This window comes from Pituophis catenifer, unplaced genomic scaffold (assembly GCF_029215685.1).
Source record: "Pituophis catenifer annectens isolate HBS135680 unplaced genomic scaffold, rPitCat1.0.hap2 SCAF_3, whole genome shotgun sequence".
Lineage (NCBI taxonomy): Eukaryota > Metazoa > Chordata > Lepidosauria > Squamata > Colubridae > Pituophis > Pituophis catenifer.
The window spans coordinates 154,273,037-154,288,184 of record NW_027256883.1 but is presented as its reverse complement, the minus strand read 5'-3'; the positions used below and the strand labels follow the sequence as shown (position 1 = coordinate 154,288,184).

Genomic DNA, 15,148 nt, shown 5'->3' with positions numbered 1-15,148 from the left:
GCTGGTTCTATGGACTTTCACTGTTTCCAGGACAGCCTCATGGGCCAGATCTAAGCACCCTGCGGGCCAAATCCGGCCCCCAGGCCTATAAAATAAGGAGGTTCTAAACTAAGCTAATAATATTACGTTCTATATAATCCATATACTCTAACAGGTAACCGTTTGTTTGTTTGTTTTAAAGCAACTTCACAAGGACCTATGAAAAAGGAGAGTTTTAGTGCTTTTTTAAACTGTTAAGTGAGCCAATTACATGCACCAACCCAGAGGGAATTGATTCCAAAGAATCAGAGCCAGATGAAAAAAGCTCTTAATCATGATATAGCTGTTGTAGGAAGCAGTAGAATCAAATATACTTTGCCTGATAATCAGGTCAAGTTCATATGAAACACCACGTTTTATGTGCCCATTGGCAGGGTATAATGTGTTATCACAGCATTTTGTTTTCGTATTTTCTCAAATTGCCAACCAACTTAATGATCGGTGTCAAAAAAGATTTGAGCAAAATAAGGAAGGTTTGTACGAACAGCAGTATTCTAGATGCAAATCAAGGGGTGGAGCAGTCAACAGGCTGCTAAGACTGCCAGTGCGAGAGAGAGAGAGAGAGAGAGAGAGAGAGAGAGAGAGAGAGAGAGAGAGAGAGAGAGAGAGGGAGAGAGAGGGAGAGAGAGAGAGGAGGGAGAGGGAGGGGGGGAGGGAGGGAGGGGAGAGAGAGAGAGAGAGAGAGAGAGAGAGATTTGCATTTTGTATATTTTGATAATTCATCACTAGTTTTTAAAAGCTGAACTAATAAAAGAGTGGTTGGATATATTTTAAATAGTAATCATTTCTAGATTATTCATTCAAGAATGAAGCTAATCTCCAGCACGGCTGACATAGACCTTTTCCATCTCTAGGTCAGTTGCTTTTCCTAAGTACAATTTCTTACCAAAATTCAGCAACTGTCTTTTTTTCCCCCTATGAAACAAGTCAATTTCATCAGAGTTTGTAAAGAAGGTTTATTTAAGCAAAACCTTAATTATAACCTTGTGTTTGATTGTGTTTGATCAGAATCTTAAACTGTGATAACCGAAACAGAACTTGTAATCATTTCAGCAGTGAATCAGAGAGGATGATGGGAGAAGGGGGTAAGATGCTGAGTGGGAACACCAAAGCTCTCAAAAAACAGGAAATTCTATTGAAATTTTTACAAAATTAACCAAAAATCTCATATATGTGTAGTGATTATTTCATTTCTCTTTAAAAGTGTGTAGTGTTTCTACAATTAGCATAATGCTTTGAAACCAATTAGTTTGATCTTTTCACAAGAAATGAACTTATTTCTATTATGAAAAAATGTACATATAACATCAGGCATTAAATTTTATTTTTAAACAATAACTGGATGCCCCCCCCCAATCACTAGAGTGAAGTGTGTTCACGTTCCACCAGCACCAATGCATACTTTATCCTCTCATAAAGTGCTGCTGAGATAATTACTGCTGACAGATTTATTCAAGGTTCATTTCACTTTTTCTCTAGTTTTGCTCTAGTTAGAAGTGCAACAGAGCCCATGGGAAGATCCACCCCTCACACCTGTTAAGTTTCTTCATGTTACTAGGGCCAGTTTGGACATGTCACTTCGAATTAGCATTGTACAAACGCACTAAGTGTGACAATTACTTATCACAGGTTTAACTTATAGGAAAGAGAGAGAAGAAGAAGAAAAGTTTCTAATTCGAGCCCAAGAACAGTGTCCAAATACGAAATTTAAATCCTTTAATACAGGTTGAAGAAAGTTCCTCTGAAACTTAGGAAAGAGTTCCCATGGCAGAAATCCTAAACAAAGATCAAAATTAATATAAAGAACTAATCCTGTGTTTTTAAATGAAATGAATATTTTATTTGGGCATTCATAAATATTCTGTTACATTTCCTGGCATTATTATTCTAATTTACTGATTTTATAATAGAGACAGAAATGTGCATGTGTGAGCACACACACACACACACACACACACACACACACACACACACACACACACAAATAGATACATAGACAAATACACAAAACTCATAACTGAAGGATATAGATATGCTGTAAGGGAGATGTTGTTATCATCCTTTGTAGTACTTGTGGCTATGTTTCTCTATGGGGGAGAATAGTCTGAAGCTGAACCTTAGTAACATAGTTGTTGAATCCACACCGGGGCTCTCTAATGTCGTGAAGTTTGCTTCTTCATTATCACCCATCTAGATTACTGCAGGGCACATTACATGGGGGCTGCCCTTAAAACATTAGTCAAAAATTGTGATTGGTCCAGAATGTGTGTGTGTCCTGATCTCATCATTAGGAACATATGATTTTGTAGATCCTGCACTGGCTATTAACAAGTTCCCATGTACAATGGAATGTGCTAGTTTTGATCTTTATGGCTTGTTACCTGGGTACCTACAGGATCATTTGCTCCAACCAATATTGGCTTGACCTTAAAACTAGTTCTATCCCACCTTTTTTAGAGCTTGAGAGATTGAAGCTAGAAGATGCTCCTTCTATAGGAGCATCAATGCTTTGAACAGCCTCTTGATGGTCATCAGGTTGGTCTCCCCCTTGCTGGCTTTCCAGAAAATGTTAAAAACTGAATTATTTCAGAGGGCCTTTTCTTAAGTTTACATTTGATGCCTTCTTGTTTCCTAGTTACTTTTTTTCCCTCATGTTTCCCTGTGTTTTTCTTTCATTTTTTTATATTCTGTGTTTTATGTTTTTGTATTGGGTTTTAATTGATTATTGTTATATTTATTCAGATTAGCTTTTAACCTGACAGTGTGTTTTATATATACTTAAAATTTCCAAGAGTCCTTTTGTTTGCACTGGGATATAAGTTTCATTAATTGAATTAAAATATGCTTTGAAATATAGATTAAACCAATCACGTTAGAATATGCAGCAAATATTACACCCATCCTAAGTAACAACATTACACTGTTCTTCAGAAGAGAAAGTTTTGATAACTTTACAAGGAGAAAACTCTGCTCCATGTCTTCACAGTTAGCTTAATGCTAGGATGCTCAATGCCAGATGCAGCGCACAGGTTTTGTATAACCCATTAACAGCATGTATTTTTTATTAGTTCTTCTCTCTTTCTCAAATTAAATTTCAGGTTAGCTGAATGCTCTGTTACTTCTTCTTTAAAACTTCTAGTTCAGTTAGAAAAGAAAATCCAAATAATATTGTATGTATTCTGGCAAGGCATTAGTACATGGGATTTATGTTTGCTCCAACTTACACTTTCTATGAATATGAACACACACCGGTACTTGAAATGTCTTTCAGGACTACGGGTAGTCCTTGTTTTACAATCACAATTGGGCCAAAACTTCCAGTGCTAAGTGATGCAATCATTAAGTGGGTCATATGACTGTGCTTTATTTTACAAGGTAAATATGTCAAACTTTCCTGGTAATCAAGATTATTCAGAATAAGTGAACAATATGTTAGCTTTTTAAATGATGTAAAAGGAAGCTCACAATTTCATATACCAATGAGATTCAAGTATATTTCTAATAATAATAATTATGTTGGATAGGCGTAAATCTTCTACAGAAGTAGCTTAGGCTGCTTTTCTTTCGGAATTCCAGAAATGTAAATTTCAATCTGTCAATATGAAGAAAAGATAAATCACAAGGGAAGAGAGTTTTGGATCATTTATCTCCTAAAGTATAGGAGTGGGTCAAGTTGGGTTTTTTTTTATAATGACATGTGTAAAGCTATGACTAACCTCAATTTGTATCTGAGCCTACCATATACATTAATATCTGTGATTGGACCTGTTATATTTCAATTTGCAGGTTATGTTAATATAACGAACTTAATAGAAACTGAAGGCTACACTGAAGTGTTAAATCCCTGCAGCAATATCAGTGAGTCACTCTTTGTCTAATAATTGCAAGCTTGGGCATTCTTTTAATGAGTTTTGTGAATATGTCATCACAGAGATGAAATAAACTATCACGTCTAAGGGGTATTATTTTCAATAACACAATTCCGAAACATTTCAACACATTCCATTTTGATTCATTAAATACTCCAACACTGAAAGAACGGTCCCTAGACACCAAGAAGAAATGTGTAATGTAGCCAAAGATTAGAATATAATTTTAGGCAACTGTTCATATTAATAACCATAAGATCTGAAAAAACAACTCAACATTTGGTATTTCTGTAAATACAAGCTATTAAAAATATGGGTATTAATATTTTTGAATTTATAATCTGCCTACAAATATTTCACTCCCTTACATCAATTGTTCATGAGCACTTGGGGGGGGGAGGTTGAGCCAATCAAACAGCAAAGATATTATGGTAATATTAGCAGAATATATATACAGTGGAGTTTGGGGTTGCTATATATGCCACAATTTTGTTAAAAATAAAGAACTGCTATAATTTACCTGTGACAAAGAGTAGTGCATAATTGGCTTTTGCCAATAATTACAAACATCAAAGATTTGATAAAACTTTCTTGTTTAATGACTGCAATGACATCTCCCAGGGATATGAAATATTCTTGACAAATTGCCTGTGAAAAGTTTAAATAATTTAACATTATATGACTTTCATTATGGGAGGTGCTTCTTCAAAAATGTTCATAGAATCTATGTGGTACAGCTTTTTATCTCAGACAATTATCCTTTTCTCCAAATAAGCTTTTTTTTTTTTTAAAAAAAATTGATTTATATGCCGCCCTTCTCCGGAGACTCAGGGTGGCTTACAATGCGTTAAGTTTATAAGCTGAACCTTCATGTTAAACCCGTATTGAGTTCTACTTAACTTTTATTTATTTATGCAAAGATTTTTAGGTAAATGGAAGCCTCAAATTCTAACAGTTCTACTGGGCATCTCCAAACACTTTTGTTTTTTTCCTGCTTTGTGGAGAAGTTTATTTTTTATAGTGGCTGGAATAGTTGAAAGAACTGTTACTGATATTTTAAAAAAGCAAACAAAACCAAACACTCTGATGGGAATGTAGAGTTCAATTATATCACTCTTTGGACTCTGACCCTTCATTTTTGCAAATACCCTATACTCGCTTTGAGTAGTATAATTTCTACTGTTAATAATTCAATTCTGACAATACAGGTTCTTATTTTATAAGAGAACATCCATTAATTATATTAATTTCAGGGGTTTCTACTTGGACTGACTTTCTAGTTATTTATCTGGTCCCTAGCTAAGTCCCCAAATTAAACATTTTTTTTCAGCTGCTTAAAAGAAACTACTATGACTTTGCATGGCTAGAACTATGAACAGTGCTGCAACTTTAAAGTTTAAATCTGTAGCACCTACTCTGTACTTTCCAACCTGTCATAATTAATTCAGTTCCTTTCTACTCTGAAATCTCCACAATAATAAGAACTTTATCAGAATGGTGTTAGTACGAAGTAGCGTAGCAAACGAAAATCCCGCCGGGAGCAGTCTAGAGCCCTCTCTTCTAAGCAGTTATCATTTTCTGAATTACAGGAACTATAAAAGGACACTCTACTCAAGCTGCCGCTGAATGTCACCTGAAAAGCAATCACAAAAGGGCTCTGTCGTGGCTTATCTCTGAGCTCTGTCACTACGGCAACCAGCAGGGAATAAGTATCCATGGGTCTATGAATTTAAGAATCCCATAAAAGCCAGGGCTAAAAAGGCATGTGCAGACTCTCAGAGATTGACTGCATTAATACATTAGCAAATACTGTGAAACACTGGATAAATGTCAGCAATTATGGAAAAAGCATCTAATAACGATATTCGTTGTCTGTCAAACCCCCGCGAGGTTTGATATGCAACTGCCACTCAAAGAGCTGCTGGTAATTTTATCTCTTTTAGACTTCTGAATTCAAATCATTCAAATTGGAAAGTAATAAACTGTATAACAGCTTATTTTGAACCGATCACAATTGGCAGTAAGTAAACAATGCAGAGAAGAAAACAACTGTTTTACTATACGGTAGGAGCGGTTTTTCCTAAATGTCTGATACATACTGTAGATTACACACACACACACACACACACAGCACCATCCTGCCCTAAAATCAAGACAACCTATGAAAAAATCCATATCTACAAGTAGCATGATTAAGATGAAAACAGAACAGGAAGCAACATTGATATCACCGATGTAATGCGTTTAGAACCAGCAGCCGTTAAGCAGATTTTTGCCAGCCAAGAGCAACTGATATGGACAGCTCCAATTCATCTAAAAAGCAGTGAAAAGGCCACCATTTCATTTTTCAAAACATATCGGTATCAATATATCAGTTAAGGGCAATAGGTCTTTACAGTACTAAAAATAGACAAAAAGAATAGTTTCATGATCTCCAAATAAAAGCTTTTCCTGTCAAGTCATTAGCTAATGCATTTTTCCAAGAAGTTGGATTCAGCCATGTACTGTGTTCTATGACATGGTTCACCCCAAAAACATACTGTATAGATGCTACATGCATGAAGCAGTATTCAGGGGATTCAGGAGATATTTAGCTATGTCAGTAAATTTTCACATTAATAGGTAGTTGGTAAAGCCCCAGTAGCATTATTCAAACTAGTCAGAAATATATGGGTACTATATGGTACAAATTCTTCAGAGAAATTATCCTAGGATATTATTGAAGTTAGAAAGAAAACAGAAGTTTTTGTTCCCTACTCAACAAAAATGGGTTACATATCAGCATATACAGTGGGGCAAAAAAGTATTTAGTCAGTCACCAATTGTGCAAGTTCTCCCACTTAAAAAGATGAGAGAGGTCTGTAATTGTCATCATAGGTAGACCTCAACTATGAGAGACAAAATGAGAAAACAAATCCAGACAATCACATTGTCTTATTTGGAAAGAATTTATTTGCAAATTATGGTGGAAAATAAATATTTGGTCACCTACAAACAAGCAAGATTTCTGGCTCTCACAGACCTGTAACTTCTTCTTTAAGAGGCTTCTCTGTCCTCCACTCATTACCTGTATTAATGGCACCTGTTTGAACTTGTTATCAGTATAAAAGACACCTGCCAAAACCTCAAACAGTCACATTCCAAACTCCACTATGGTGAAGACCAAAGAGCTGTCGAAGGACACCAGAAACAAAATTGTAGATCTGCACCAGGCTGGGAAGACTGAATCTGCAATAGGCAAGCAGCTTGGTGTGAAGAAATCAACTGTGGGAGCAATAATTAGAAAATGGAAGACATACAAGACCACTGATAATCTCCCTCGATCTGGGGCTTCACGCAAGATCTCACCCTGTGGGGTCAAAATGATCACAAGAACAGTGAACAAAAATCCCAGAACCACACAGGGGGACCTAGTGAATGAACTGCAGAGAGCTGGGACCAACGTAACAAAGGCTACCATCAGTAACACACTACGCTCCCAGGGACTCAGATCCTGCAGCGCCAGACGTGTCCCCCTGCTTAAGCCAGTACATGTCTGGGCCCGTCTGAAGTTTTTCTAGAGAGCATTTGGATGATCCAGAAGAGGATTGGGAGAATGTCATATGGTCAGATGAAACCAAAATAGAACTGTTTGGTAGAAACACAACTCCTCGTGTTTGGAGGAGAGAGAATGCTGAGTTGCATCCAAAGAACACCATACCTACTGTGAAGCATGGGGGTGGTAACATCATGCTTTGGGGCTGTTTCTCTGCAAAGGGACCAGGACGACTGATCCGTGTACAGGAAAGAATGAATGGGGCCATGTATCGTGAGAATTTGAGTGCAAACCTCCTTCCATCAGCAAGGGCATTGAAGATGAAACGTGGCTGGGTCTTTCAGTAGGACAATGATCCCAAACGCACCGCCCGGGCAACGAAGGAGTGGCTTCGTAAGAAGGATTTCAAGGTCCTGGAGTGGCCTAGCCAGTCTCCAGATCTCAACCCCATAGAAAACCTTTGGAGGGAGTTGAAAGTCTGTGTTGCCCAGCGACAGCCCCAAAACATCACTGCTCTAGAGGAGATCTGCATGGAGGAATGGGCCAACATACCAGCAACAATGTGTGCCAACCTTGTGAAGACTTACAGAAAACGTTTGACCTATGTCATTGCCAACAAAGGATATATAACAAAGTATTGAGATGAACTTTTGATATTGATCAAATACTTATTTTCCACCATAATTTGCAAATAAATTCTTTCCAAATCAGACAATGTGATTGTCTGTATTTGTTTTCTCATTTTGTCTCTCATAGTTGAGGTCTACCTATGATGTCAATTACAGGCCTCTCTCATCTTTTTAAGTGGGAGAACTTGCACAATTGATGGCTGACTAAATACTTTTTTGCCCTACTGTATGCACATGTGCCAAAGACATTTGGAAAAATTAACCATCCATAATTTATTCATTTGGTTAAAGTTCAAATGCAGCAGCTCATGTCTTGGCAACATAAATAGAAGACTGTTGTTTAAGATAATCTTCAGAAATAAAGTTATCAGAAGGGAATATAATAACTTTTTTGAAATCAATAATGTGCTTTCTGCTGTACAAAGTGGTGCTACCTAAAATATTGAAGTACAGCATTCTGTTGGAAAAGCTGGCTGAAGAAGTAGACACAGTGACCTTGTTAAATTAGATCTACAAGTCTAGATCTAGCCACCAAGTGAATGGGATATTGTTTCATAATGAGTTCTATTAAAATGGAATATAACAAATTAATAAAATGATTCCATGACCAGCTCTTGCCAGACTTTTAACATCTCAGTACAAGGCTATATTTATATTTCTAATCTTCAGAGTAGCTGAGTTCCAGCAAAAGCAATAGCCAAGCATAACTAAATTGAGACATGCTTTCAGGTTCTGCATGAAAGAAGCAGCAATACAGATCAAAATAACAATTAACAGCACAGGGCATTATTTATTTTTGAGAGATTTATATTCAGGATATCAAAGTGATTTTATTTTATCTGCACAGGAACAAGTGCGTGAGGGAGGTTGGGCTAAAGAGAAGAGACTGGCTGAAGTTACCTAGAAAGTTTCTAAATTTAAGAGTCTCTGTAGTTCTAGTCCAACATCTTCACCACTGTATCACTGTTATTAAGTAAGTAACCCAAAACAGAGAAGGCTGATATGTTTCTAGTATAATAATACCCACAGGACAAGGGTAGATTAGATGAGGCTACCAAGGCAGGATAGGTGTGAGTTAATAGACAGGCGTTTTTTAATCTACGTTTTTTATGCTACTCTCAAACATTGTGTAGGAGTGATAAATACACAATAGAATCTAATTCCTGGAATTAGTACTGGAATTCAAATTCTATTTTTTATTCCAAAACCAAAGGCTTACATATTAAGTCTTTTTTTATACAGTCAACAGAAAAGCACTCTATTTCACACAATGCATTCTCCAAGAGAAATAACATTAATCTCTGGGCTGCACATAAAATTGATACCATTTAGATTATCTTCTATTTTTTATCCCCAAATATTATTTTTCTATGAAATCCAATGTGATAAGAGTTATATTTGCTTCTAGATTTATTTTAACTTTCCACATAAAGCAAGCGTTATAAAACGGAATCATACTCTCATGTTCTGTAACCTATAATATTTCTGCTGAAGTGAAAACCTGAATCAATAATCAACCTTTGCTCCAAAATTCCAAATTTTTGTTTAAAGCTATAAGGACTGTCATCCTGAAATTTTGCTAACTTTAGTTGGCTTCCCATAATATCCTGTAAATAAATTCTAGTGGTAGATAGTACTGAGAAGCACCATCTATTTTCTGTTCTCTGCTTTACTTCTTGGAGGTGGAGAAGGAACAGAAAGAAGAGGAAAAGTCACAATTTTAACTTCTAAAGAAATTCCAATGAGAAGAAGGCAAGTGATGATTATGGTGGAGCTACTGGACAATTCTAACTTTCCAGCTGTTTGAATATTGCCACAATCTGCTAGAAAGTTCAGTCCACCCTGTCTGAGTCATGAAAGCCAGCTGGGTGACTTTGGGCCAGTCATTCTCTCTCGGTCCAACCATTTCACAGGGTTGAAGATGTGGGGAAAATAGAGGTAGGGGGAAGGTATGTTAGATTTGTTCATCGCCTTGAGTTATTTGTAAAAATAATAAAGGTAAGATACAAAAAAAAAAACAAATAAAATAACTCTTCTCCCTTCCTTCTTTCTGTGAGTCTGCTGTTACTAATGTAGAACTGAAAGTGAGACTAAATTGTTTTATATATGTACTTCTAAGTAATGCCAATATGGCGAACGAGTTTAGTCCTTACCTGTTGGAATAGGCTAAAATAGGACTTTAAACCAAGGCCTACCCAATCTAAACATTAACATTATTAGTCTACAAAAAGTAAACTATTACTCGATCATGCTAAATGCTGTAAATGCCACTTGATTGAGCACAAGGAAATACTGTTTACCACTTTGTTAACAGACTGCAGAAATGTGCATCCAAAGAATTTATTTCATTTAGAAAAAAACCACAACTGAGAAATTTAACTGAGAAAAAGAGCAAAAGAAAACATCCTTCTGGAATACGTGTTTTTCTATGGTAACTGTTTAAAACATTAAATTGTTCCTTGTAATTATTCCATTAGGTATTAATAATTTTTAAAATGTGTTTCTATTTTAAGTCGCATCACAATAAGATATATTATGTTCCATAAGAGAATGGTTTAAGTAAAAAAAAAAAAGGCTAAATAAATCTCCACATATGTGATGACAACATCAGACAATAGCAGATATCAGAACCACAAATCATGCAAGTAAAGCTTCTGGTATCAAATATTTCTTCCAAAATACTACATCTGAAAATTGAGCCAGTAAGTGGAAATCAGGAACTGTGCTTATGTTATAATGAAATGAAGCAATTATACACTCCCAGTGCTAGTAATGTTTATATTTTATAGAAACTAAAAAGCCATTCTTAAAGTGTAAAATGGCATTTTAACAATTTTGCAAGCTCCTTGTTTCTCACAGTTAAACTGATACAGCATGAAAATATTCCCTTACTGGCTCACTTTTACCTACCTATTTTCTTTGTGCAAGTGTGCAAAAAAAAAATTTTTTTTTGAAGTCATTATTGACTACTCAGTCTGCACCCTATATTTTATTAGACTAAAAATAGCAAACAAAGAACGTGCTATCATTCCAAAGGGAGGAGCAGTAGTGCTTTTAAAAAGTCTCTTGACTTTGATGCATTTCTGCATTTAATGCAGAAGAATGAAGCTTATTAGGTTCATAGGAGGCTCGATTACACAGAATCTAATTATTGGAAGTTTATTTAGTTGCCTGTTTGCTAAGGCAAAGGTTAACGAGAACTGTACTGAAAAAACCTCCTGTGGTATAACAAAGTATTTTTATGCTGTATGAAATGTAAATTAAAAGTATTCTAATCAAGTCTATTTTTAACTCTTTCGTTATTAGAAGTTACGATTAATATCACTTAGCCGTCACTGAGACATTTATTAAAATTAAGTTATTTCTAAAAAGCCTGGAATTTTAAAAAGGGAGAAACCAACACTTAAAACTTAGAAACAAACTTTATAAACAGCAAAAGAGGGGCAATTGTTCAGACTGTTATTACTAAAATTAAATCTTCATAAATATTAAGTTGGAGGTTCTAATTTCAGATAAAAATTAATTATATTTTTGGGAGTAACACATTCAGAAATGTTTACACAGCTGACGGGGCTCAGCTGCAGTAGTTTCAAGCAGGGAGCTTTCTAGACTCATTTGCTTGAAAAGCAGATGACTTAACAATCACCAATTTCATTAAACTTGAAAAGGAAAAAGAAAATCACCTGCAACATTGTCACTTGTTAAAACAGAGTTTAAAATAGATTTGTGTGTTTTATTCAAGCTGGACATCCTATCATACAGAAAAGCTTTTCCTTTTTGTTTAGTTGGCTACTTTCCAAACAGCTGCTGGTATTTGGATTAGAAATCATGGGTTTTCAAATCCTTTCTGGCCTAAACTCAACTAGCAACAGATGACAATACACCAATATATTTCAGAGGTTGCAATTAACCTTGTCTATGTTTGTTTTTGTCAAAAGCTTCAGTTCTACATCCAATACAAGGACTAGCTACTTTCCCTGAAAATACCAATGTGGCACTCTTGTGCCAAATGTACAGCAGTGAACAGTCATTCTTTGCCCTCAGAATCTAAGTGAACTTAAAAAGTGTGACAACTATTTTATAACATGCTACATATCAAATTGCAGATAATGTGGAATGTCTCTACTTCAGCCAGAAACATCTGTTTTAGGTGAATTGTCTTACATATTGAAGACAACTTTCAATTTACAACAATATGCATGTATTTCAATAGATAAACAATATGAACAAATAGGGTGAACCCTTTGTCTTAGTACAGAGGGCAGTTACAATATTGTTATAATTATCAAAACTTGGTGGATGAAACTTATGATGGGAATGTATTGCTAGAAGGATACAGATTGTTAAAAAAAACTCAAAAGAGGAGGTGGAGTTACATTATATGTAAGAAATCACTACACCTCTACAGAAATGCACAAAAACAAGGCTGAAAGCTTTGTTGAATGCACATGGATTAATATAAAAGGAAAAAGAATGATATTGCCGTAGGTATATATTACAGCCCACCCATGATGCAAAAAAGATGCTGAGACCCTAGAATGAGTACAGAGAAGAGCAACAAAGATGATAAGGGATCTGGAGGCTAAACCGTACAACGAATGTTTGGGAGAACTAGTCTAACAAAGAGAAGGACTAGGGGCGACATGATAGCAGTCTTCCAATATTTGAAGGCCTGAAGGAGAAGAGAGGGTCAATCTGTTCTCCAAAGCATCAACTGGAATCAAGGTTGACACAAAAACATTGTTCTAAATTACAAAACATATTTGCATAGAAATATTTTTGAAATGTAATAAACATTTCCAACAGAAAACTACAATATGGGTTAGAAAAAAACACTATTGCATTTATGGTAATTATTACTTACTGAGTCATCTGTAGCAGAAGCAGGCCAGCCTTCCCAATATTGATGACGAACAGGGATACTAGTCAGGTCATACACATTTCGTTTAACCTGCCATAAACAAACAAACAAACAAACAAATAAATAAATAATGGATGCAAATGCTTACTTTATACAACCAGCATTCCTGTTCAGTAATCTAAATACAACAGTTGTAAGTGCCGTTCAAGTTGAGAAATTGTGATTTTTTAAAAAAGCAATCATTAAGACCTCCAATGAAAGATAGAATCAAAATTTAGTTGTTTACTTCCATACCAAACGTTTTACAGACACATCCATCAAATTTACTGTGAATTTACTTGGACATAAATGTACCTGATACATGTAGCAAATATAACATAAAAGGTACCACAAGAAGGAAATGCCCCTTCATAAAAATAATTATTAAATTTGGTTTCAAAGTGATCAGAAAGAATCAATGTCAAAATTCAGTAATTTTAGTCTAAAGATCCTACTAGTGAAACAGAATCTTTTGATTTTTCAACAATTCTAAGAAAGTGTCAATGACAGGTAGACTGGGAAACACGATTCTAAAGAAAATAGTGACCTTACAGTGGAATGAAGTGGAATACCGTGGAATTACAGTGAAGTGAAGAAACTGGATTTACTCCTATGGCTAAACTACTGTGTCATTTTTGTGTGTCTTTACCTGGGCAATAACATCATATAGCCCTTGAAAGGGATATAAAAAGGAATCTGGCCCACTGGCTGGAAAAAATTACCTTTTCCTAATCTATGTTTGAGCCTCTGCTCCAATTTGTATTTCTTAGATTACAACGCTTATCCTATGAATTAAAAAATAAATTAACAAGGCTACAGTGGCATCCAAAACTAGCATACTATAGGACAGACTTAGAAGAGAGTCCATGGTTATTTACTGCTCCTAGTTGAAGCATTCGGTCACAATGAGTAGCGGTGCCTGGCTGGCCTTCTCTATGCCAGGAAACTTTGTCAATGACAATATTTCTCTCTCATACTTTTATAAAGTGGTAGGTTGGTCTTTATAAGTAGCCTTAAATCTAAGAAGGCGCTCATTGCAACATGCTGTATGTAGACTCTAGACTAAATTCAAAAACAGATGTTGTCCCTGTTGAGGGTAAAACTTCCCTCTGCATAGTAGGCAACGGACCAGACAGCAAAGAGATACGTTGCTGGTTAAACACACAGATACTCACAGACTCTGAACGGTGAAAAAAAAAAACATTCTTTACTCTTAGTGAAAAAACAAACTTGGTTTCTCAAAACAATGATAACACGTCTTCGAATAATCACTCTCCAACACAAAACATACTTTGCTTCTCTTCAGTCACACACAGTCCCTCTTCAGGAGATCAATCATCAAATAGCAGGAGCAGGAGCTCCCGGGCTTCCTGTCTACTTTTATGGCGGCCTGATAATAGCACAGCCAATCATTTTTCTTATATCATTTAAAGTCACAAACATAGTTTTTCTATATATTACCTACCCAACTGTAGGATAAATATCCAACAGCCCTTTTGCAAGATCTAAAAAAATCAAACACAACATTGCTCTTTTCATTTGTTCATTTGCCAATACTGTATAGGTATTAACTATACAGTTAACTATACAGTTTAAAGTGGCCACTGATAAATAAAAGTACTTTATTAGGCATACTCTAATGTGAGAATTTATTAGGCATACTCTAATACTGGATTTTCAATTTACCAAGAACTTTGGTTCTTTTATTTATAGCCAGAATCACAATTATTTTATCCTACTACAGGTATTATTTGTCTAACAAATTATTAACACTAGATTGTGAATGGTCATTGTCAAACTATTTAGCTCTCTCTAAAAAGAAAGTGACTCTTCTACTATATGCATGTTTCTGATACAATTCTCTTTAGAAAGATTCACTGAGATAGATAGGATGAGGTTACAGTAATTCCCACATCTTAATTCTTTTCAGTGTAGAACTAATATCCTATTACCCCATGTACATTAGAATGGAGACTTTCTGACTTAACTTTTTACAGCCTTCTGACGGACATTTGCAGCTAATGAATCGCTATCAGTCTGGGAACCAACTGTTATAGTCACTAATCATTTTATATACACTAAGGTTTGAACATACTATTAGAATGTTAAATTTACATTGTTACATAAAATTTACATTTTATTCTTAAATTGCTCTCCTTCTCTCTCTCCCTCTCTC

The 15,148-nt window shown here is 35.5% G+C and overlaps 1 protein-coding gene across 1 annotated transcript in view; it reads right to left on the bottom strand.

Moving 5' to 3' along the window:
* FAF1 (Fas associated factor 1) overlaps positions 1-15,148 on the bottom strand; it is a 198,552-nt gene that overhangs the window by 92,252 nt on the left and 91,152 nt on the right. The window contains exon 8 of the mRNA XM_070939550.1: positions 12,937-13,023. Within this exon, the coding sequence (XP_070795651.1) occupies positions 12,937-13,023 (87 nt within the window). The remainder of the gene's footprint in view (positions 1-12,936; positions 13,024-15,148) is intronic.